The sequence below is a fragment of the Coturnix japonica genome, chromosome 2, assembly GCF_001577835.2.
Source record: "Coturnix japonica isolate 7356 chromosome 2, Coturnix japonica 2.1, whole genome shotgun sequence".
Classification (NCBI taxonomy): domain Eukaryota; kingdom Metazoa; phylum Chordata; class Aves; order Galliformes; family Phasianidae; genus Coturnix; species Coturnix japonica.
This window is the reverse complement of record NC_029517.1, coordinates 7,095,056-7,119,249: the sequence shown is the minus strand read 5'-3', so window position 1 is coordinate 7,119,249 and position 24,194 is coordinate 7,095,056. Positions and strand designations below refer to the sequence as shown.

Here is a 24,194-nt window from a genome sequence, read left to right as displayed (position 1 = left end):
TCCTTGAGCAATGAAAGCAATGTACTGAACATGCAGATTTTTCTTAAGCTCCCAAAGTAATTTTGTGCCAGACTTTTTCTCAAGGAATGCAAGTGCTGATTTCTACCATTTAGTTTACCCTTCATTTTGCTTCAAAAAGTTTTATGCATGTTTTTTGTTTTTGGTTTGTTTTTTTTTTGTGAATACAAGAACTTAGATCTCAATGAAAACTATACTGGAAATGGGTATTTCCTAAGAGATACAAGCACAGACATTCTAGAAATGCTCCAAAGAACATAACTACACTTTGAAGTACTACTGACAGGTGTTTTATTGTCTTAAATCTTCAATTTTGTAAAGCTTATCCTGACAGTAAAAATGTCCATCCACGCTTTCTCCCCCATCACGCTATGATTTACAATAATTTTTTTAACAATTTTTCATGCATGTTACACAATTTCTTCTTTTACTCCCATTATTCAATTAACTCGCATGTTATCAATCACTTCTGGAAAAAAAAATGCAATGCAAACTTGTCTACAATTCATTAGAGTTGTGAATAGCTCACTGAACACGACTCTCTCACTGAGGCAATCCTACCTTCTGAAAGAACATGAGATAAGGTTACTTTAATCCTTCCAAAGAACTGCACTATTTTGCTTTCCTTTTATCCCTTTAAATATCCTTCCTAGTTAAGAAATTAACATTCTCTCTCATACAATTCTTACACAAATTGTACTTTTACTTTTCTGCATCTCTTGTTAATTACATGATGTTATCTCTAATAATCTATTCATGAAGCACAGATAACTTTGGTTACCAATAAAAGGGAAAACTTAGCATAAATTGCTTAGCACAAAGTTAATCTTATAAAGCAAGGAATAAAGAGGATCTAACAGCTATTATATGACTTATCAGCTTCTCTAAAAGGGTCACTCCACTTTTTTTTTCCATGAGACTAATTAAATACCTTAACAATGTCATTGAAACTTCATGAATCTTTCAATAAATTACACCCTGCCTCTACAACATGTTTTCATTTATTAATCTCACTTAAAATGCAAAGAGCTAAGAGAAGCCCATTGACAGTTAAGCAGGGCCACTCAGTTAATTCTTCTTATATGGTTTAAATGCAAAGAATAATGACCACTATAACCTATGACAATTAAAACTATAGCCATCTGTCACAAGATGTTAATCCTCTTATTTCAACAGCTACTAGCCTCTTTGAAAAGCCTTCCTAAAATGCCTACCTTCCAGTGCAAGGAACTGACTTTTCATCCTCTCTTGTAAGAAACCCCACTCCGTGCTTTAATACACTTTAAAATTCTTCAATTAGAAACTCACACTATAATTATACAAACTGTGCTTCTTTATATGAAAGTTTCATAGTATTTTGATTTACAGAGCACTGTATACAGAAAATAAATGATTCAGTGAAATTTAAGAATAAAACAACTGCTGGATCTTGTACATGGACAGCACAGATCCTAATACTAACTCAGTCTGGGAAAGAACAGGTTGATTTACTTCTATAAACCAACCCCAAATTAATTTTTAATATTAAAATGTGCCATGTAACTTGAACAAGCTTCTCTTTGACACTGCACAGCTCCAGGAGATAAGAAAGTTCACTGGGACACTGAAGTACAAGTGATCTCAAAACAGGAATTCCACGTAAAAATCTATATGGAAAATCACAATGCACAAGGTACCAAAGTAGAATCCAAGGAAGGAGAGAAGACATGAATCGCTTGTTACTTGTGCCAACTCAAAATCAAGAAACCAAAGGACACAGTGAACAAAGAAGCAGAAGGATGGTTAACTCGTTCTTTAGCTTACTGTGACCAACCCAAACAGTTCAGGAGACTAAACTAAATTCCCTGTACGTGAAGAATAAATTCATCCCCAGTAAGTTTTGGTGCACCTCCCTTAACATGTCAAACACAGACACGCTCATGTTGCAAATGGAGGCAAAAATGCTCTGAATTTCAGTTTGTTTTTATAAAGACAACACATAGTAGAACAGCCCAGAAAGAACACATGGGACAAAAAAAGGAATGCAACAGACATTCGTGCCACAATGATGAATTCGCTCATGAAAAAGAGAGATTTTTGTAACTATTTTACCTTGGAACAATAAAAATCATCTTCCATATGTCTGAGTTGAAAGCTAGCTTATCTAATAGGAAAAGATAAATTCCAAGAAGCATAGTAGGTTTTTGACCTCTTCAGCTTTCACAACTATTGGCATAAAACACATACAAAATTAATAACTTATGCAGAGACTAAGGAATATCACATGGAAGTATTATTAGAGCTTATTGACCTCGTGTATTTTAGTGACCTGCACATCACTAACGATTAGAAGCAAAACTCAAGAGGCCAGTATTACGTTGGATGGTGGATATCAAACTTAGAATTTCCACATGACACTCCAAGCTTGACAATGCAGTTAATTTCAAAACAACGTGTGAATCTCAAAGATCTGACCTGGGCAGTGATGCTTCCCTATTCAACTAAAAGGCTTCAGATTACCCTAACCCAAAAAAGAAAGAAAACAAATACAGCTTTACAGAAAATAAATATCATAATTACAGCAAACTTTGACTTCGGTTTGTGACATTTCAGATCTGATTATGTAGATGTTAAGCTACAAGATTGCTTATCTATAATTCTGTACAGAAATTGCATATTGGAGATGTTCTACACATCTGATGTTGCAAACGTTCTGATGAGAAGACTTTACACATCCAGGGCTACTCGTGTGCTTGCAGGTTCTGCTCACAAGTTAAAGATGAAGGCCTGGAAATATTATTTTTCTCATATGTGGCACAGTCAACGTGTATTATTCTTTTAAATTAACTCTGTTTCCTGAAAATAGTAGCACATCTTTGTACTTTATCATTAATGAAGCACTTTTTCCTTTCACACACTAAAGTAAATGGCAAGAAATGAAAGAACAGAAGGTAAATAAATACCAGTTTATCTATAAGATTTTTAATTGTTATGACACAAATATACCAGAGTTTACCTCAAAGGAAGCTTCTCAGCACAGCAAAAATAGCTTAAGAGAACCATACTTACATCTAGGTCTATGTTATAACAAACACATTTGAACACTGCATTCAGTATTTACGCACTAGATTAGTCTTAATGCATTGTGGAGTAAGAAGTCAATTGTATGCTGTAATTGAATTTCTTTGTAAGAGAAATCTTGACATCTGCAAAACAGTCTTTAGGAGTGCCTAATTAATGGCTATGAAACTAAACTATGCCCTTAATACGTGTTTGTGTGTGTTTCAATCAAAATACTGCTTTGCTCATAAGGCACTTTGAGCTTGAAGTTCAAACTTCATTCATACAAATAAATCAAAACCAATGTATTTGTATGTATATAAATACATACACGCAAATATTTGTGTAAGCGCAAACACAAATATTAAACGATATTATTTATATAATTTTATATATAAATTAAAACTTTTCAAACGTGCAGGTGACTGAGCACTAGCACAAGCTGCCCAGAGAGTTTGTAGTTTCCAGCTTTAAGATATTCAAAAGTCATCTGGACACGGTCCTGGACAAGCAGCTGAAGGTGTTCCTGCTGCAGCAGGGGGATGGACAAGCCAACATCCAGCCTCAGCTACTCGGTGATTCTCTACTTAGCAGGTACTAAAGCTGATGCTGAACTGTAGAAAATCTACTGTCATGAATACAAAAAAAAAGTTTAATTCTGCAGCGTTGATTTCCTTGGTAGTGCTACACTGCAATTAGTTAAATGACAAAAATCATGAAAAATTAAATGCACAAGTTTCGTGTTTGGTTTTCATATCTAAAGAACATGCGCATGCTGGAACTAGCATGACAAGTTAAAGGGTTACTGCATTTACAGACCATCTATTTCTCTCAAATTTAATAGCTGTTACCATCATGTTTAGCTGCTGCTGCTCCCCCTGCAGATGGGAATTCATTGATATGATTAAATTTGATGGTATGATAATGTATGGTAATCGTGATTAATCAGAAGCCCACTAGCAAATGGAGGATGTTGGGTATTATGTCACCTGCATTTTAAACTGCATTCCCTTTATGCCAGCCTGACAATATTTGACAGCTGGAGGGTTCTCATGCTGCATCTGCTTGCTACTACTTAAAGATCTGATAAGAGAAAGTGTTCATCATACCTTCACTAACTTAAGTGCTGCAATTATAGAGCTTTGCAGTCAAGTTGTGAAAGCAGTAAGTGTTCAAAATGAAAGCTTTTTGCTAGCTGTTGAACAAGCTCTGTCTCACATCTGCAAGAGCTATAAATCTGAAAGAAATGTAATTTGATGCAGCAGACTCATTCAAACATGATTTGCATGAAATGCTGTATAAAGCACTATCCAAGAAACGTCAATCAACACCACCTGATACCACGTTTCCTGTTAAATGAAAACAAAATGCTTTCTGCACTACCTGTGATCTGCTCTTGCTACATAGTAATAGACTGAAAATTTCATTTACTTTTAGTCATTATATTAAAGCAGAGTAATTGTGAGAAAGTAGGAGAATCGCTTCCACAAGTTGCTTCTTATTTCCATTGACAGTTTTATTTCTGATGTGCATACTGTTGTAAACACTGCTTACTTACTGCAAATCATTACTTCTTAAATATCAGTTTAAAAGAACTGCTAGAACTCAGATGCACAACCATTTAAAAGTTGTCCTTACCATGAACACCGGGCATTGCACAGCAACACTTTAGCAGCATTTGCTAAAACTCTTAACTAGGAGTAATAATCTATGACCAAATTAGACATTTTGGAAAAAATAATTAACTTCCAATATATGTTTCCCACAATAAACATGAGATACTACTACAAGGACTTCTGTTTCCAAAAGCACAGACTATAAGAGGCATTTATGCAAAGATAAACTCATAGGCCAAGGTACATTGTGAAATCCATTACACTGGCCTAAGCTGGCTAAAACAGTGTTACAGGCAGATCCAGTCAGCTCAAGATGACAATTAAGTAATATCTAAAGGAAATGTCTTCAGGCATATCTAATATTCTAATTTCTTGGAATATTTCAAACCTAGAACGTGCTGGTGAAAAGACGAAGAGACATGGACCGTCATCTAAGCCCCTGAATACTTCCATTCATAAGCAAATCATTTTGTTAGTTACATACTAAGTAAGGATCTGGTCTCTATAATGGTCTGTTAGCAGCAATCTACACATAGAGTGTTTAGAAACTCCTCTAATTATCGTAGCTGACCACCACCATCATATAGAAACCACAAACGTTACACAAAAGGGATAACAAAGTTCCACACCTGGATCAGGTCGTCCATAAGAACTACTAACTTAGTCAAAAAAATGCAAAAAACTTAGGAGATCCATACAACAGCTTATCGAAGTTTTACTTCGATAGTTTTCTTTCAACCAGATTAGTCCCCAAACATTGTTACTTGAAAAACAATGACCGGCAGAGTAAGTCAGAGGAAGGCATTTTACTGCTTTAAATAGAAGGCAGACAATATCTAAAGCAACACCAGCAAAAGGGTTCAGCTGAAGATGTTAGCTTAATCTCTCCTTTAAACAGTTTAAAGAAAACACTCCGTTGGCATTGGACAGTTCCAGGTTAATTCAAATACCTGGAAAAACATGAACATCAACTACAGCTGAAGTCTGAATTAGTGCTAAATACAGCCATCTGAAGGCAGCTCATTTATAGGTGCACAGAGGTCTCTGCTGAACTCAAAGCTCTAAACACAAGGGGTTAAGTTTTAAGTAGGAAACAAAGTTCTGATCAACATTATCCAATTTAGTACTACATTATTTCTTACAGTTCAGAACGGAAACCAATATGTTAACATGTTCGTTACAACTTTGTTCAACTCTTTAATTACACTCGTCTGCAAAAGGCTTTAAGAATTAACCGTTACATGGTTACAAGTCACTTCATTAGCCATAAATTAATAACACCTGGTTTCCAATGGATTTATGACTTGCAGTTGAGTAGCAATTGCTCTGATTGAAGCTGCTCTCAGAACTGGAGCACACAAGGGCCCTCCATGCTCCATTTCCCATGTCTGTGCTAGATGAGACAGGAACATAGAAGCAATCTATCTTTCAGATAAGGCACCAATCACTTATAGGTCTCTCCCCTACATTTTCACATTCAACCAAACAAAACATTCAGTTCAATTCATAGGGGAAAGCAGACCAAAAATGTGTTTAACTCCAGAGTTTTTAGAAACAAAGCAACCAGCAGATTGTTTGACTACTATCTTAAGATGAGGTGATCCTACAACAAGAGTCAATCCAAGCGATTACATACCCAGAGACTCCTTTTATAATGAGAAAATGTGTGAATACACAGCAGTCTGGAATACTACTTTGATCTTTTTCAAATGGCTTGTCAGCATAGTTGTCTAACCACTGCTATACTGCTATGAGACAACATCTATACAGAAACAAGTGAATTATAACAACACAGCAGCATTTGACATGTAACAAAGCAAGGAAAGGTAGTTCTGCAAGATAAAACATTCAAATCAAAGCAAATTTGTGCTCAGCTCAAGAACAAACGTACCACATTTAATGAAACAAACACCATATGAACACGGCGACACTTAATTCCTAATCCTAACTGATCGGCAATGCAAAATGTATAAAGTACTTCATAAGAGAAGAACATATTATACCCAGCTTACAAATCATTGAGTCATGGAGAGATTAAGCACCTTTCTCATGGCCACAGAACAGGTTAGAAGCTGGAGGGGAAAAGAATAACTCAGGGCAGTCAAATCACAGTACTCCTGGATCCTACAGTTAAAACCTTCTTTCTCCTAATAAAAGCAAATTACATCAACTCATTTGCTAGTACAATGTTTACATAAAGACAGCAAGTAGTCAGTCAGTACTTTCCTTTAGGCTAAAGGAACAAGGGTCCTACTAGAAATGTTCACTTTATCCCATTTAAAAAATGGGCGCACACAAGATTATCTATGTTGGCGTACTCGTCAACTTGCAAAAACAAAAGTAAACAGAATTAAAATCTAATTTCACAGTCAATTTAAAAAAAATTAATTTCCAATTTTTCTACACTGGTGTAAACATACTTCAAAGATGTCAATTACAATGTCTTTACAGATATTCCTTGCCCTTTAATTTGTTTTTAATACTAAATTGTGTTTATTGACACAAGCAAGTTAATGTCAAAGGAAACCACAGGCAAGATACTTTTAAAATGTTAATAAGGTTTTGCTTGATACTAAAGGCTGCTGAAGAGAACTTCCTCTTGAAACCACAATAACTCCAAACAGAAAACTAGCTCCAGTTAAAATGTTGACATTGATATTATGTAATGGATTAAGTCAATGAAACTGAAGTTTTACTACATAAGTTTTATAGACAAAATGTGATCATTTGAAAACTCAGCAAGCCTACAAAATATGGACATCACAGCTTCTCACCTACGTGTCTAAGAAATACTCTGTATCAAAAGCAACCAAGTATGCATACAGTAATCAAAAGTCACAGCAGGTTTCCAAAATCTGCTTCTTTCCAATACACCTGATCTCTTTTCAAGTAATTCACAAACCAGAAACATTAACAAAGAATAACACTGTGCATGTGTTTAAGAAACAATGTATGTGTCACAACCTAAAAATAGTTAAGGCAATAAAGCACTATATACATATTGTTCTTATTTTGATACTCAATGACTTGAATTAAAACTTTAGGATAATAAAACTGTGAAATATCAATTTAAAAAGACCTAGAAGGGCATTTTTCTCCATTCATAAAAAGAAAGTTAAATGATCATCATGAAGCAGGTTGGGTGTCTTGTTTGTTTTGGAAGGTAGAAACATGCAGGAACACAAGGCCATTCTCCTTTTCCATATAAAAATACTGAAGGCATATAAATGTCTGAAGTAATGATAAAATGCAATTTTCCTGATTTTTAAAATAAAAATTAAAAAAAATATATGCTGCCTTTTAGGCTTTCAGATGTTTTTCAAACAGCCTTTTATTATATCAAATAAAGTAAGGATTCTATTTATACAGAAAGACTCAAGTAATAAAATAAAGCCCATATTCCTCAATATAAGATGCATTCATGCCTCTCCCACTGGAGAGACTGGTTCAACAATTTTACAGTTAAACAGAATTAATTCTACTCTCAAAAATCCATTGACCTTAAGCTTTTAACAAACATTTTCAACTGCAGAGTGTATTGTCAATATTTACAAATCCTTAAAATTATATTTCACTAGAACAGCCTTTATTTGCTATATTAATATTTCTTTGCAAATGTATGCTTATCCATATCAAAGAAGAAGAAACAGCTGCTACTCACAGGAAATCTCTGGGGTCCTACAGCAGGTCTTGGCTGGGCTGGAACTGGCAGCAAGGGCACTGAAACAAGAAGCACCTTTTAACACCATTTGTTTCACCTAACAGTTGTTGTTGCTGTTATTTCCAAGAGTGGTAGCAATAAGAAGCCATGATTAAAATCTGCTGCATTTATCCTCACATGTCACAGTTCCTACAATCAAATTCAAGCAACCATTCCCTCTCCTGCAACATGCAACAGGGCAATTAGGATTCTCCTAGTTCATTTACATAACTTAATTCTGCATTTTCCAGAATTAGATTGCTTCTTGTTTCAGGGAAGAAATAAAAACAGAATAAGTATTCAGCCAAAGATGTCTCTCAGACAAAGCTGACACAGACTCTGAACAATAAATCCATGTTTCAAATAGAAGGCCACATGGTTGATTCACCTTCCCCACTTTACGCCCTTCGTTTCCTACATATCTCACAGTGTCACCACCTACTCCCACAGCAAACACAAGCATCAGAAAATCTATCTGGCATAAATCACTGTTCATGGGAGGGTAAAATGAGGCAGGCAGGCAGGCAGCAGCAATTAACAGTAAGCAAAAACTGCTTTGTCTGACTTTCCCACTGTAATGGTGAATGCAAGTAAAATCTGTCTGTGTAATCACAGAACTGGTGATATCGGAAGACAGGCTTCTGCTTCATAAAGAGACATCAAGAATTAGGAGACCCTCTTCTTGAAAAATAACCTTTGGATTGTATAAGTCATAAAAAGTAAATTTACATCAGTGTTAGACAAAAGACATACAGAAGTTAATATAAAACATTCAGTACTGATTGACTGAAATGCATTTGCTCGCTTACTAAAAACTATGAGTAAGGTTATTTTCCCACTCAGGGTTAAATGTTGATGCTGTAGACAACTTTACAACACTAAACTAGCTGCATTCAGGAACACATTTAGCTAAAATGCCTCAAGAATTCATTTTTCCTCAGTAATACAGGCACAGGATCTATGGCATTAGCATCTATTTTTAGTGCACATTCATGTCTGGCTTCCATCCACTTTTAAGTACTTGTAGTTTACTGGTTCGTGGACTGACAGGCTACACTAAGCACGTGGGTCCTTCAGCTCCTAAGGACTAGGTGCAAACTCTGCATCAGGTTCCAGGAGAGGATTAGTCAAATGGTTTCATCTTGGCTTCTGATGAAGATCTGTCAATTTCATACAACCATCAGCACTTGAAAAAACTGACAGCGTGCTCTTGATAGACCTACAACTAAAATAGCTCAGGTCAGAGCAGCACTGAGGGAAAATAAAATCACAGAAGGTGGTAAATGCAAACGAGTGTCATCTGTACAGGGCACTCGGGTCTATTTTGGTATCCTGCCTGTGGCAGGAGTATATAGATATATCTTCTCCTTTAAACAAATGAATTTAATACTCCTGGAAGATGGTTCAAACTCAGTGCCCTTTCTGTATCCAGTCACTTGCTGAAGCAACAAAGAATTCTCAAATAACGATTCATTTTCCCTACATTACATCTTCCACAGGTTCAAAAGGTTTGAAAGTTATGCTTCAAACATTGTATTATGTTGTTAGATGCTATTTTAAGAGGATTCATTTATCTTTGCCTGTAAATTTCAAGGCTTTATCTAAAAAGATGAAGCCATTCCCATACTGACGATTTAAGAGAATAATAATGTAGTTTTCCCCAAGACACCAGTTTTCAAAAAGGTAAATGGCACAAAAATTCACTGAGCTGCCATAAGCTGCTCATTAGTAGCACTACAGTATCCTTGAAATAGTTATTTGTGATATAAACATTAAGGAAAAACATTCAGTACCAAAATTCACAGGCTGAATCAGTGTTTCACAGCACATCTACTTCCACCATATGATGATCCTCTTGTATTTATGAATTGATCATACTCAAATTTGGACACGCATTCAGGCAAAAAGTTCTTCCAACAAATCAAAATTAATTCTCAGAATAGGACAAAGAAGAAAAAAATTATGACAGTCAACTGTAAGACATGGGATTCAAATGCCACAAGAGGTACAACTGAATGCGAACAAACAGTATCTGCAACAGACATTCACTTAAGGGCTTTGACAGAATGAGCCTTTCTTAATCAAAAGCCCCCCCAAAATACTAGAAATTTGTTTGAAAAAACTGGCTTGACAAAAAGCAACTGCTGGTTGGAGTTCTTGGGTTCTGAACTGAGACTGAAGATTTGCTTTTGGAACAAACAAAGAAATAAGCCAATAATGGGATTCTTTAGGAGTGCTTCAACTCACTCTGGCTAAAGCAGATGGCTATGAGAAATCTGATATGCTATTTTCTTCAAATAAAAGTGTCACGACAATTTACAGACTTTAAGTCTATTTTAGAAAATACTGATATACTGAATGCATTTCGAGATGAAAAGACAAAAATATGTTGAGAAAATATTTCTGTGGCTTGCAAGTAAGAACACATGTGCTTGATGCAACAATTTAAGTATATATTCATGCCATAAAACTAGAGAAGCAAAAAAATGGCAGTCCATGCAAAGAAATGACAGCACACTTAAAACTAACAGAACCTAAGTGTGTCCATCATGCGCTTCCAAACATGGCCAGGGCCTCAAGCAGAAGTATGAAAACTCTTGCACAGTTTTAAGAGGAAATTTAGAACAGTTATCCCTACACTGGAATTTCTATTAGCCATTTGCCTACAGTGTTAGCTTAAGAATTCATCTTACTATGCAAATTCCACTGAAGATCTTAGAATTGTGCTTATCTTCCCTAGAGAAGACACATGATGTCCTACATATTTTCCTTAAGTGTGCAAATATATACGTTCATGCAACATAACTCTACTACTACGTACTAAGACTGAGATGGCCACTGTTCACAGCCACTGCAGAAAGGTATCTGCTCACTAATAAAGAGGTTAGATTTAAATCACTAAAATTTTCACAGTTACACTATTGTTGAGATGTATGGACTGTTTCAGAGGGAGAATGGAGTGGAATCTAGAATTGTCCAAAACCTATTTTTGCTTCCCACGAAGCAGGAATTGTTGCTTTGGAAACGTTAGTAATATGCACAGAAGGCATATGACCAAGACTCAAGAACTTCTCAAACTGCTACCAGATAATCTGCCCTGATGCCTGATTCCTAGGGAAGCACTGATTTTATTAGAGAAAAAAATGCAGTAATCTTTGTAGAGCAGCTACTGTGCAGCCAACTGTGAGATGTCTAACAGGTTTCTAACATCCGGCAATATCCTACCCTGCCAAATTCCTGCCTTCCATTGGACAAACAAATGAAGCAAAGATAACACAGGCTTGGAATTCTGCTGATCTGAAGAAGAAAAAAAAAACCTAATTGGTAAATACACCCATGTAGATCTTTTGCTTGTTTTGTTTTGTCTAGACTGATCGCAAATCAGAGATAAATAGGTGCCTTTCCTTTACCCTCTTGAGGACAATGCTTTCCAAGTAAGTATCAATATTAACAGCTCTGCTTGCTGAGAGAGCTGCCCTAAAAGGTGCAAAGGGTACTTGTGTTAAGTTGCAGAAAAAGTGTGCTTCTAGCGTACTTCTACACTATCAAATAATCATAAATGCAGCACTGAATGAAAATTGAACACATACATATTGTTATGCAAAGACTACAGCTTGTACCTTTCACACAGCAATTATACAATTACAGTTCAAAGGCTACTTTCATGTAATTACTTCACAAAGACAGATTAAGGGAGCTGAGCTTGTTTAGCCGGGAGAAGAGCTACAAGGAGACCTCACTGCAGCCTTCCAGTATTTAAAAGGAAATTATAAAAAGGAGGGGAATTAACTTTTTACTTGGGTAGATAGTGACAGGACAAGGGGGAATGGTTTTAAGCTCAAGGACAGAACTTTTAGACTGGATGTCAGGGGGAAGTTCTTTACCAAGAGAATGATGAGGTGCCAAAACAGGCTGCCCAGAGAGATTGTGTATGCTCTATCTCTGAAGGTGATCAAGACCAGGTTTGTCTAGTGCCAGATCTGGAGTTTTATGGCCCTGCCTATGGCAAGATGGGCTAGAACCTGGCGATCCTTGGGGTCACTTCCAACACAAACCATTCTATAATTCTATAATTCTATGTATTCTCACTAAAATAGGTGGGTAGCCATTCTGCAAACCCTTGGTTGAACCTAGAATGATGTAGGGAATTCCAAACTGCAGTGCTTATCTGGTACTGAAAACCAACATCTGCTACTTTTAAAACACATTCTCTTTACAGTTCTATTGCTCTTTGAAGGCTTTAGAGAAGCAAAGGTGATAAAGAAATGGATTTACTGATTTCTGCTGGCCACAGTCCAACAACAGACGTACATCACTGTATCTTCTTTCTTTCATATGATTTCCTTTTTCATGTCACTTTACTTAGTCTTACAAAATATTTAATGAAGAAAAAAAATCAGCCTGAGGAACGCTTACATGAAGCGGAAAACAAATATGTTTGCATCCCTAGCAAAGAACAATGAGATACATAATAATGAATGTGTTCAGAAAGCTCACCTTGTACAGGCGTCACTACTGTTCCCTTGAAATGTGGATTTATGTGTATGTTCTTCGGTTGCTGAGGTGTCACTGGTGGTGGAGTCATCATTATTCTAGGCGTTTCTATCTGAGGGGGCATATGTAGCCCTGGAGGAGGAGAAGAATGATGCTGATGCTGTAAAGGAAGCAGAGATTGTAACTGTTGCTGCTGCTGCTGTTGTTGCTGCTGTTGCTGCTGCTGTTGTTGTTGTTGCTGCTGCTGGTGCTGGAACAGACTCCTAACAGGTTGCTGGTGTGTTGGAATTAATCTCTGTGAATGAGTCTAAAGTCAGACAAAAGAATAAAGTCAATAGGATTTAAAGTTCAAATAACCTGCACAAAATTAAGACACCTCTGGAGAACAAAACTAAGGCCAAATATGAATGGAAAAACTTTTTTCCCCCCCATATCATCAAATCAAATGGAACTCTAAAGAACCATTAGCACAGGAAAGCAGAGAACTTAGCACAAAGAAGAAAACAGCAAAGAGCAAGAAAAAATTCACAAGTGAACAACAGTGCTGCCCAGAACGTGCACACACAGAACATTATAAGAATGCATTCATTTGTTCATGTTCTTTTTGTTGGTTTTTTTTCTTTAAACAGTGAAACTTCCTAATTTCATACATTAGGGTTTGCATATGTCACTAGAAACTGTCATCAGCTGCATTAGGACTTATGTGATGAGTTCCAGTAACAAAGCAAATCCACTAACTTTTTGTCTCATGTATGAGAGCTTGAGAAGACAGAACTAACAGCTGGAAGAAAACTCAAAACATAAATTAAGGTAGACTCCTGAGGTATCAGTGCAGTTTATTCATGCTGTTTGAAAGGAAAGAAGTTCATATCCTTCAAAGATACCTTTCAAAACAAAAACAAGTCTCTTGTTCAGTATTCTCAAACATGAATAGCCAATTTTTTATATTCTTTTTAATTTTTTTAATAACAAAGATCATGTCTCTCCTTCCTTCAGAGAGGCTTCACCCTTCTGCTTCTGAACTCACTGATACTACAGGTCAGCTCTAAATTGGAGCTTTAAAATCATAATGCAAGAAGAGTCAAGTACAAAACCCCTTAGTAACAAAGATACATCACATCTGTTTCTTCCAGCAGTCATGTACGTCAAGCAAGGCAGCTACAAAGAATGCAGAAGATATTACGACTAGCACAGAAATGTTTACAACATTTAAGATCAGAATAAGTAGCAAAGACCTCAGCAGTACAGAAAAAATTATTTCATCTTCACAGTTTTAAAAATGCAAAACATTCCTCTGGTAGGGCTTTCAACCACTGAGACACCCACCAAGTCCTGCTACTGAACAGTACCTACAGTTACTGCTGTTGGAAAAAGTTCTCATTGTTTAATACAAATGACCTCATCCTGCAAAGTCATACTCTGAGTTTGTTCTACGATTCAGTTTCCAGTACACCATAACACAGTTTAAAAAAGTAAGTCTGGGATACCCCCTGGATCCTACTCACTGCCTTTCTGGATGGAAAAAGTAACATTATCTTGTTTGGGTTACAAAGTATAAGCAAAAAATACCACCTTCTGCTTGTACTTTGTATCACAAACTAAAACAATAACAGTAACAAAGTTAAATTTCAATTGAAATCCTAAGGAATTGATTCACCTAGGTGTGATCATTTTATTTCTATTTGACTCCATAGTAGAATGGTGGAAATACAGATCTATTTTTATAAACTGTAAAGTATGACCCAAAAAAATATTTCAAATAACCCTGAGTTATTTTATATTTATTTTTACTATGTTATTATTCGTAGCACAGGACTAAACGTGTCCCCATAGTGCACCTATCTCAGAGCAATTATCTTACTCCTCCATGCTCAATCAGGGTCTCTACTGCCTTGCCTGTCTGTATTTGAGTCAAAATCTGGTTTTCACCCACAAGCACTGAGATTCTTTAAGGCTGGTAGCAGGACTAACCCCGTGCTTTTACAATCACCACATTACTCAACACTTGTTTGGCCTAACAGCACACCAAAGGAGTAAGAAGAATATGTTGGAAATTACACATTCCACTTTCATAAAGACACATGATTTAGAGCGCCTTCTCTCCATCACTTCCTGAAAGCAAGTCCAAAGAATACTAAGGATTAAAAGGTACCATTGTTGATGGTGTGTTTGGCAGCAGTGCAGGTCTGTGATCCTTCATTCTTCCCCTATCATTGTCTCTCCTTTGATCTCCCATGCCATGGCACATAATTGAGCCTCCTCTTCGCCCTCCTCTTCTTGAGCCGTACCGTCCCTGTTTCAGCTGCCTTTCCCTTTCTTCAAATTCAAGTAACGCTGCTTTGGCTTCTGCAGAAAGTTCTGTTAAAAAAAAAAAAAAAATACCACAAGAGATGATTATCTGCAGAAATGCCAGGAAGCACAATGAAAGCCCAAGCAATCTTTAGTGCCAAGGATATATTGAGTCTTCCATAGAAACAGATTCAACCCAAAGAAAGTTCTGCACACCTGGTATATTCCAAAGAAGGACACTGTTGCCAGTGAGTTGCATTTTTGCTTTGTTAAACTACTTATACATATTTGATGTGGTTGAAAAACCAGCAGTACTTCACAAGTTCCACTTAAAGCACACTTCAAGTTCAGCTGAAGTCTGACACACAGACACTGATAACAGCCACCCAACCCACATCACAGGCAAACACTGGAGAACACATGGTACTCAATGAAGACTTGTTGAAAACTGAAACAGCGTTGATAACATTAAGATATTTATGCAGTAGCAGAGCCAGGTAACCAGAACATTTGGATATACAGGGAAAGTCTACAATAGAATCACCAAACTGTGACACCTCCAGGAGTGCTGTTCTTGAGGTATCCATATTTGAAGGGGAAAAAATGAAACCCAAGCATGCAGCTGAGCATTCCACCATGTGCCAGTGAGATCCTTCACTTCCACATTTAACAGCAGAAAATTAAACTACTCTACATTTTCCAGGCTGGATGTGGCTATGGGCAGCCTGGTCTACTAGATGGCAAACCTGCCTGTGGTAGGGAGGGAGAGTGAAGTTGGATTATCTTTGAGGTCCTCTACAACCCAGGCTATGATTCTGTGACTCCACAAGAAATTCACTCTTGGCCAAAAGAAGAAACAAAACCAAACATCTCTTGAATTCATGTGAATGGCAATTAGAGCAAGATTTCCTTTTTTTCCATTTACAAAAATTCTCCTCTTAGAAGAAGCCAGGCACAGAGATCTGTTTCCAGGATAAGACAGCTACTTGCTAATACTGCTGAATACAAAGATGAGAATAAAAGCACTTCACATCTGACAGCATTCAGATGACACTTAAGTCAGCTGAAGACATTAATATGATGCTAATATTTCTTGCAAGTGTAATAGCCAAAGCTACTTAACCCACCACCTTAAACATCTTCATAAGTAACCTCAGTCTTTGATATCGAGGACTGACAGAAGGGCACAAAAGACTGAGAACAGCATATTCCCACTGACTCACAGCATATTCCCACTGACTCAGCTGTTCTTACTGAACTACAGATACCACCTGTACAATGGAGCTGCAAAGGCTGCCATTTTGCATGCCCCAATTTTCAGAGATATTCAAGGCCTACAGGTTCTTTGATATTTAAAAGGAAAGTTTCGATATGTCCAAGAATACAGCAAAATGACAGTCTGTCTAAAATCCCAGTACCTGCCATAGCGCTTCCTATTGCCATTTCTGCAAGCTGGCAATGAGACAAGTTTCTCTGAATATTCTTAACATCCTATAAGATGATCTTACGAAGTGCCACCTCTGCCCTAGTACCTGCCTCAGGAGATCAGCAGAGCCCAGGACAACCAGGTTTATTCAAGAAAAAACTCATACCACACCTAGATAAGGGGCAAGGAATCACAGACCCTCAAGACTTTTTACAGTATGTGCGCACATTATGGATTACGGAGGAAAATTTACATAACTATCCTCTTACACAATGCAATCAGAAGCATTAGATGCAACTAAAATAATCACTTTATCCACCGTTGCTGTCAGAATTGGAAAGAGCAGGCAGAAAAAAAGCTGAGAAAAACAGAGCCCTTATTTCAAGCCTCCTTCCTTGCCTGAAATCTCAGCTGTAAGTTGGCACAGTGAACACAGACTAATGAGAACACATAGGAAAGTAATTCCTCAAACAATAACAACTGTTACCAGTTTGCAAGCAAGTCTGCAGAAGTGCAGGGTCCTGTTTTTTTCTTTTAATTTTTAACATTTTAGTTTGGTGATGTTTCTTTTTTATTCCTTCATATTCCTTTATGGGTGAGCAGATCCACAGCAAAATGACAGTTTCAACTCAGTGAAGAGTTCAATTACACGCACTAAATGCGGTGTATTCCTCACCAAAAAATGATAAAAAAGATTCAGCATCTCTAGAAATCAATGGCCCAGCCATTCTACAGTCTCTCTATTCAAACTCTTCAATGCAATTACTTACTTTACCTTGGATAAGAAAATATTTAGGAGAGACTACAGCTATATTTAAGAGAATACTCTGTTTTCACATGGTTTGACCAGCACATGCTAACTCTGATCTTAACTGTACAGTTCTCTCAAATGCACGCAGTTAATGCAGTGAATCAGCAATTATTTTTCTAGTGTCTCTAAGTGTCAAGGTTAATTTCAATATCCCTAGTAATAAAATGCTTTCAAATGACATCTTTAATCAGCAAGAAAGAATGCACTACTCCAATAGAGACAAGCTGTCACAAAAGGTCACCAAAATGTGACAGGATGGAAATTACGTTTGTAACTTCAACTGAAATGTTAATTTCTCTGTAAGTGTTTTCTCAACTACGTTCAGATTTTAAAGTGAGGAGATCAGGCTCTACAACGAAGTTTCATTTTTAAACCAGCAGTGTCTAAATACTTGCTCTGCAGTCTCACAAGCAAGGAAGAAGTATTTCTTGGGGACAACTTTCCACTATGTGATCAATCATTTGGTCTCTTCACCAATAAATTAACACACAAAACTAGTATGAATAGAAGCCATTTCACAACAGCAAGATTGTATTTCGTCCAAAAAACAGGTGAAGTAAGTTGTTTATAGATTCACCTGCATTTGCATCACCTTCTCCTTTTAAGTCAGAGCTACATCCTAAATCACCCACAGAAGCGAGTCTAATTCTAAGCTCATATACTGAAGTCTCCCTCACAGCAAGCCTCAAAAAACACAAGCCGATTTTATTCTATTTTGAAACAGGGCAGCTGTATGAAGTAGCTGTATGATCTACTGCTTCTTCTGAACAGTGATAAATTCACAAACCTGAAAAGAGAAGACAGGGGTTCCATAGTTTTCTAGCACTCAAAATACATTCAGAGATCAACAAGTTATTATTTCTCTAAGCCAATCCAGCAGTGGGAACACAATAGGTTTACAACATACACTTGAGTGGGGAAAAAAAGTAAGCATACAGCTATTTGACAGCAGAACACAGGTAACAAAGTCTGTCTTATAAAGTGAAAACCTTCCTCAAGGAATTCCTTTAAATGTATTCCACAACAATATGCAGTGAAACAGAGATCAGGCAGCTGCCACTTGAGAACAGAAAGGCTTTTGAGACCACAAAAATGTCAAAGAAGAAACACTGTGCTCACATTCAAAATGCTGTAAGCTTAAACACTACCACTAAGGAAACGGACACAACACATGCTATAAATGACTATGGACAACTCAGATGGAGGACAGTAAGTTAAAAGAAGGCCATTCTATCTTTCACTATCAAAGTAGCTGTCATAAGTTCTTTAAAGCCTCTTAAGTTTCTTTTATTATAGCTCTTCAAAATGGTTCATTGCCACAGAATCTCACCCAAAGTTTCTGGAATGTTTCTCCTTTCTCTTGTCACATCTGACAGTCTAATTATCGTTCCTTCTTTCCGTTCAGTTTTGAAACGTAATCGTCCAGACTCTTCATCATCATCCTCCTCTTCATCAGATTCCTCTTTTGCTTCTTCTTGAAGTTCCAGAGATTCAATAGCTGCCTGAATCACAAAATACAGACAATAATGCAAACCGAAAATCTACTTTCTTGCTATCAGGGAGATTCAGAAGAAAAAGCTTCCTTTAAAAGTCTTCTTGCCACTATACATTACAAAAAAACTCAGTGAACTTTAAGAAATTAGCAATTAGAAAACTCAGAAATACAACATGTCATCAATTATATAGTCATATCCACTGTTAAAACACACTATGCTGCAATGCTGTAAGGGATACAGAATCTCCAATAAGAATCACTATCAGATTGCTAACTGCTTTTGGACACACAGAGATATTCCGTCACTGAGTTGACTAAGATGCAATACTGGGACACAACCAGATTGAAGAAACCCAACCACTCATTTTTTAACTCATTTTTAAATCGTTAATTTCTTAACGATGACAAGCACTGCATCGTAGAGAAAAATACAGATGACCTCCTATTTCTCAGCTTCACTCCCCTATGTATGTAGAACTGTATTTGTCTTTAGTTTTTCTACTCCTTGAATATTTCCAATATTTAATTCACTGGGGAAGAGAATGGATTAAATGATCGCATAACATTTGAATATACTAAATTTGTATATTGGAATGCTGCTCCTTTGTCCTCATTTACTTGCCAATTGTCTCTGTAACAGGGAACATTTATTTAGATGAAAATGTCCCAATTGAAAATGGATTTCTCACTTTCAAATTAAAATATGTAAATAAACGTCATTTCCTGCACTGGTAAGATAAAATTAATGCTTAGAATGTTACACAAGTTATATTTAATTTCTGGAATTGAAAATTAAAAATGTTCTAACGTAATATGATTTTCCATAAATTATTTGGTTACTATAGTTGGCTATTTTTCGTAGAAGCCCACTTGCTCATTTCTTAGAGACTGCACATGCAATTTAATCCTTTGTGAAGTCACTAAATACATCACAACTTTTATGTTGCTCAGACAGTTAAAAGTGAGTGAAACATAACACGCAAGAAATGGTTTAATCTTCTAATTAACCAGATTGGTGCAGTAATTTATATGAAAAAGGCAAAAGGTGTCAGTCAGGCAGACAGATACTAAGTCAAACATCAAAAAAGAATTAATAGCAGAATAGGGCAAAAAATTGCCAATTTCCATCACCCCATTTTATATTAGAAAAAATTAAAAAAAAAGATAGGACCTGGCAAGACATCTTTAACTTGTACACGGCTGCACAGTGTAAGAACTCTAGCTCAAAGCTTCGCCGGCTTTGGTCTCATATGTTTAGTTTCCGGGCTTTTTTGGTTTACTGATCTCATCTCATTTCAGATTGTTGTTTATCCAGTGTAAGCACATATTCAAGCATTGTACATCCTGACTTTGTAGAAATTCTTCAAGGTAAAGCTAACCAAACAGTCTAAGTTTACAAAAAGCTCTAAGCCAGATACTTTTAGAGATATTTATTTTACACACGGGCTATCATATCAAATAATATAATTAGAAACAACAGACAGGATGGCAGGCAAAGGAAGTCCTTCAGGACTGAAAGAAATTCAAGCCTCAAAAACCCAAACTGAGAACAACTGGTCTGATTAATATATCTACATAAAATCAGAGCACCTCTGAGGAAAGGCAGTAGAAACCAGTGGAACAAAGGAGGCACATTAACAAGGATAAAAATGTTAACATAGTTTAATAAAAACAAACAACAAAAAGAAGAAAGCTAGAAGTTTTCTTCCAAAGGTGGGACTTCCAAGAAGGAAAAGAATAACACAATTAATTCCTCCATCAAATCTACACTCTGAAATATCTTAAAAGCCTTCATTTTACTGTTCCAATGCTTGTTTTCCTTCAGGATCAGGAAGTCATGGGATGGTTCCTTCGTGGGACAAGCTGTCATTGTGCTGAGCCTCTTGCTCTACTTTAGAACACAAAAACAAGGCACATCAATTCCTGCTGCTCATGCCTCTTAAAAGCTGTGTTGGGGTTCTACTTTTTTTTTTTCATTAAAGTCAGGATTCAATCATGTAATTTCAAGCTTGTCCAGAGCTCTGTGCATAGTTTGGACTGAAGAATCAGGCCCACAATGGTTAACGTGGCCTGCAGTGTCCTGAGAAATCTTGAAATCCTTTAATGACATCTACAGAAAAAACCTATGGAAAGCATTGCCTTTAACTATTTAATCATCCAGAGAAAACTAACACATCACTCTGGAAAAAAGAATAACCATTTCTCCAACTTTTCTAGACCTGCATCACTCCATTATTCTCACTCACTTTATATAAACTCTGTGGTCTTTTGGGTCTAACTTCATCAGTAGAATGCTCAGGCAGCCTATTAACAAATAACACCCATATAAGTGTTATCCACCACAGAAAAAAAGAATAACAACGAAAAGACAAAGGCAAGGCTTGAGAATGCTGACTTATGTCCAAGTCTGATTATACCTATTACTGAGGGATTATTTAGCTGCGATGGAGACATGAACATGTCAGACTGTCAGCCATATGTTCTCTACATATAGTAGCAGGAAAGGCTATCTGAGCTGTGTGGGAATGCACACCCTACCACTGCAATTTGTTATTTTCCCAATATCACAACATATAAATAGATGCTACTTTTCAGCAATGAAATCAAGTGCAGGCACAGAATTAACAGGTAATAGTACTTAGAGGATTCTATTTAATACTAGCTAATGGTGAACCTCTCTACACACATGAACAGCCACTCGACATCACCTGACTGGACTGGCTAGCCAAGGCTTCTTAGCAACGCTGATCTAAAGGAGCTTAACACTGGCCATTACGACACTTTGTGCTAAGTTCCCAAAGAGCTTTGCTTTGCTGATTTTTCATTATTAGGAATATATGTGTGTGTGTGTGCATATATATATATATTTTTATTATTATTATTTATATATACACACATATGTGTGTATATATATATATATTCCTAATAATGAAAAATCAGTATATATACGCATATAGACCTTCACCTACCCTCCTCATTAGAGAACTATGCCTTAAATCCCAGGCACTGCCCAGAACTCTCCATGCTGGTTTATGACCTGCTCCAGAGCAAGGAGTGTTCCTGCACCAACAGCTTGCCAGGCAGCAGCAAAACTGATAACAGGCATAGGAAGCCCAAGGAAAGCAGCACAAAACACTAGTCAGCATGCTCAGTACTGATCTTAGTTCAGGATCCTAGACATGGGACTGGCAAGTGTTCTGGAGACCTTTCTGCCATAATGCCAAGAGGTACAACCCAGGTAAGCATTGTAAAGACTAAGCTACGTTTCTTCCACAAGAAAGATTAGAAATGAAAAGAATCTTTCATGAATTTGCTGGCCTCTGGTAGCCCCTGCTTATCTGTTAACACTGAGGACTGAGCGATTGCTCAATCCTAAGGGATCAAGAAACAACAGAGCAGTTAAGAGGGTATTACACTAATTCCAAGGACACCTACAGATAGAAAATGGGACTATAAAACAAGCCTCAGAATTTCTAAATGTTTTTTGAAAAATATTTACAAATTTGAATGTTCTGACTTGTAGTTGTTCATCATTTTCTTCCAGGCTGATAAGCAGTGTCTTTAAACTCAAGCAAGAGTATAACTTAACAGTTCTAGCTAAGCACAGAATGAACGCTCTCCCAACAAACACAAATGTTGACTTTCTTTTTCCCCCTCTTATTTTTAAGTATTTTATCAAAAGAAAACAAATGTGCAGCATTTCTTTTTTGAAATATTTTCCTTCTAAGTAAATAATTTTTATAAGTATAACCCAAGACATGGTTTAAACATACACATTGAGAAAGCTCCATCACTGACTCCACAGGAAATTAGTTCCAATACTGAAGTGACAACAGAATTATAAATTCTAATTCATTTTTAATGAATATTTTGTAGAAGTAATTAGGGATATCACTCTGAAAATATATGGGACATAGTAACTCATGTAACTGACAGTTTTACTACGACTTTTTGCTGCTGAAACACCTAGACAGCAGTCTTTCTTTGTATCTAGCGAGTCTTCCTTTGTATCTAGTGAAGAAAAAATCGTTTTCTGAAGCACTGCTACAGTTTCACAGAATCACAGAATGACCCGGGTTGGAAGGGACCTCAAGGATCATGTAGTTCCAACCCCCTGCCTGGCAGGGCCACCAAACATACACATTTACTAGATCAGGTTGCCCAGGGCCCCGTCCAACCTGGTCTTGAACACCTCCAAGGACGGGGCATCCACAACCTCCCTGGGCAGCCTGTTCCAGGGCCTAACCACTCTTCTAGTGAAGAACTTCCCCCTAACATACAACCTAAATCTTCCCTCTTTTAACTTAAAACCATTTCCCTGTGTAAGTTTCCAAGGAAGCTTCACAAAGTGTTACTGTGTTTCAAAACCCAAGTTCAATACACTAACGCAAGTAAAAAAGGCTCTTTGGGAGAATCCAATTGGTAAACTACATGTAAAGGTAAATAAAACACATCTGGAATGGAAAATAAATAAAAAGATAGCACTATCTTGGAAATAAAGAAGTTGTAGAAATCTGCAAGGTGTGAAAATAAAGCCAGTATACAGATCAAATGCATAAAGATGCAGACAGAACATCTGCATTCCACATGGAACAATTTCTATTAAGTCAATTAAAAATTAATGTTGCCTTTTGAATGAAAACAATTGAATTCTGAACTAGAAAAATTTAAACTAATCAAGAGTTCTGTAGTAAATATTCTCTATATTCTAAATACAAAGCTGTGCTTCCTTTAAGAAGTAAGTCTGACACAGAAGATCAGTACTTCATTTTATATGATACGCAGTGCTCTCACCATCTCACAGAACCCATGACTGCAGATACCACAAGTGCAGACTGCCTTTAGAACACCACAAAGAACTGTTTATCCAGTGAATGGACAAAAAGTAGTTCTTAAAGACCAAAAACTGTGCAACACTTCTTTAAGGGATAAGTTTATTATGTAGGAAGTAAATGATGTTTAAGTTATAGTTGATTGAGGATGTCACAATTGCACAGAACAGTAAACACTACAGGCTGTCTTTCAATATCTCTGTTCTTCTATCAAATAATGCTATTTAAAGTTTCATGCAACCAGTGAGTATCACAGCACACCCATTTGCTAGAATCTTAGAGAAGAATGCTGCTGTGTCTTTGAGGAATTAATTTTCTGATGAGTTCAGTCTCCATAGAGGGCACACACTCTTGACTACGCTTCTCAGCAGGTATTACACTCAATCCTATTTAATTAAGAACTGGATAAAAGTAATATGAAACCAGATTCCTAGTGGGGAAAGTAAAAAAAATCCCTCTGCAGCAAGCATTTGG

At 36.7% G+C, this 24,194-nt stretch overlaps 1 protein-coding gene across 5 annotated transcripts in view; it reads right to left on the bottom strand.

The window, feature by feature from the left end:
• RBM33 (RNA binding motif protein 33) overlaps window positions 1–24,194 on the bottom strand; it is an 80,679-nt gene that overhangs the window by 40,055 nt on the left and 16,430 nt on the right. For 4 of the 5 annotated variants that reach the window (XM_015852834.2, XM_015852835.2, XM_015852837.2 and 1 more), the window contains exons 7-10: window positions 18,724–18,895; window positions 15,020–15,225; window positions 12,871–13,174; window positions 8,335–8,393 (exon numbers count right to left, since the gene is read on the bottom strand). In XM_015852834.2, coding sequence (XP_015708320.1) covers window positions 8,335–8,393; window positions 12,871–13,174; window positions 15,020–15,225; window positions 18,724–18,895 — 741 coding nt within the window. The remainder of the gene's footprint in view (window positions 1–8,334; window positions 8,394–12,870; window positions 13,175–15,019; window positions 15,226–18,723; window positions 18,896–24,194) is intronic. The other variant, XM_015852836.2, reaches the window with a different exon arrangement.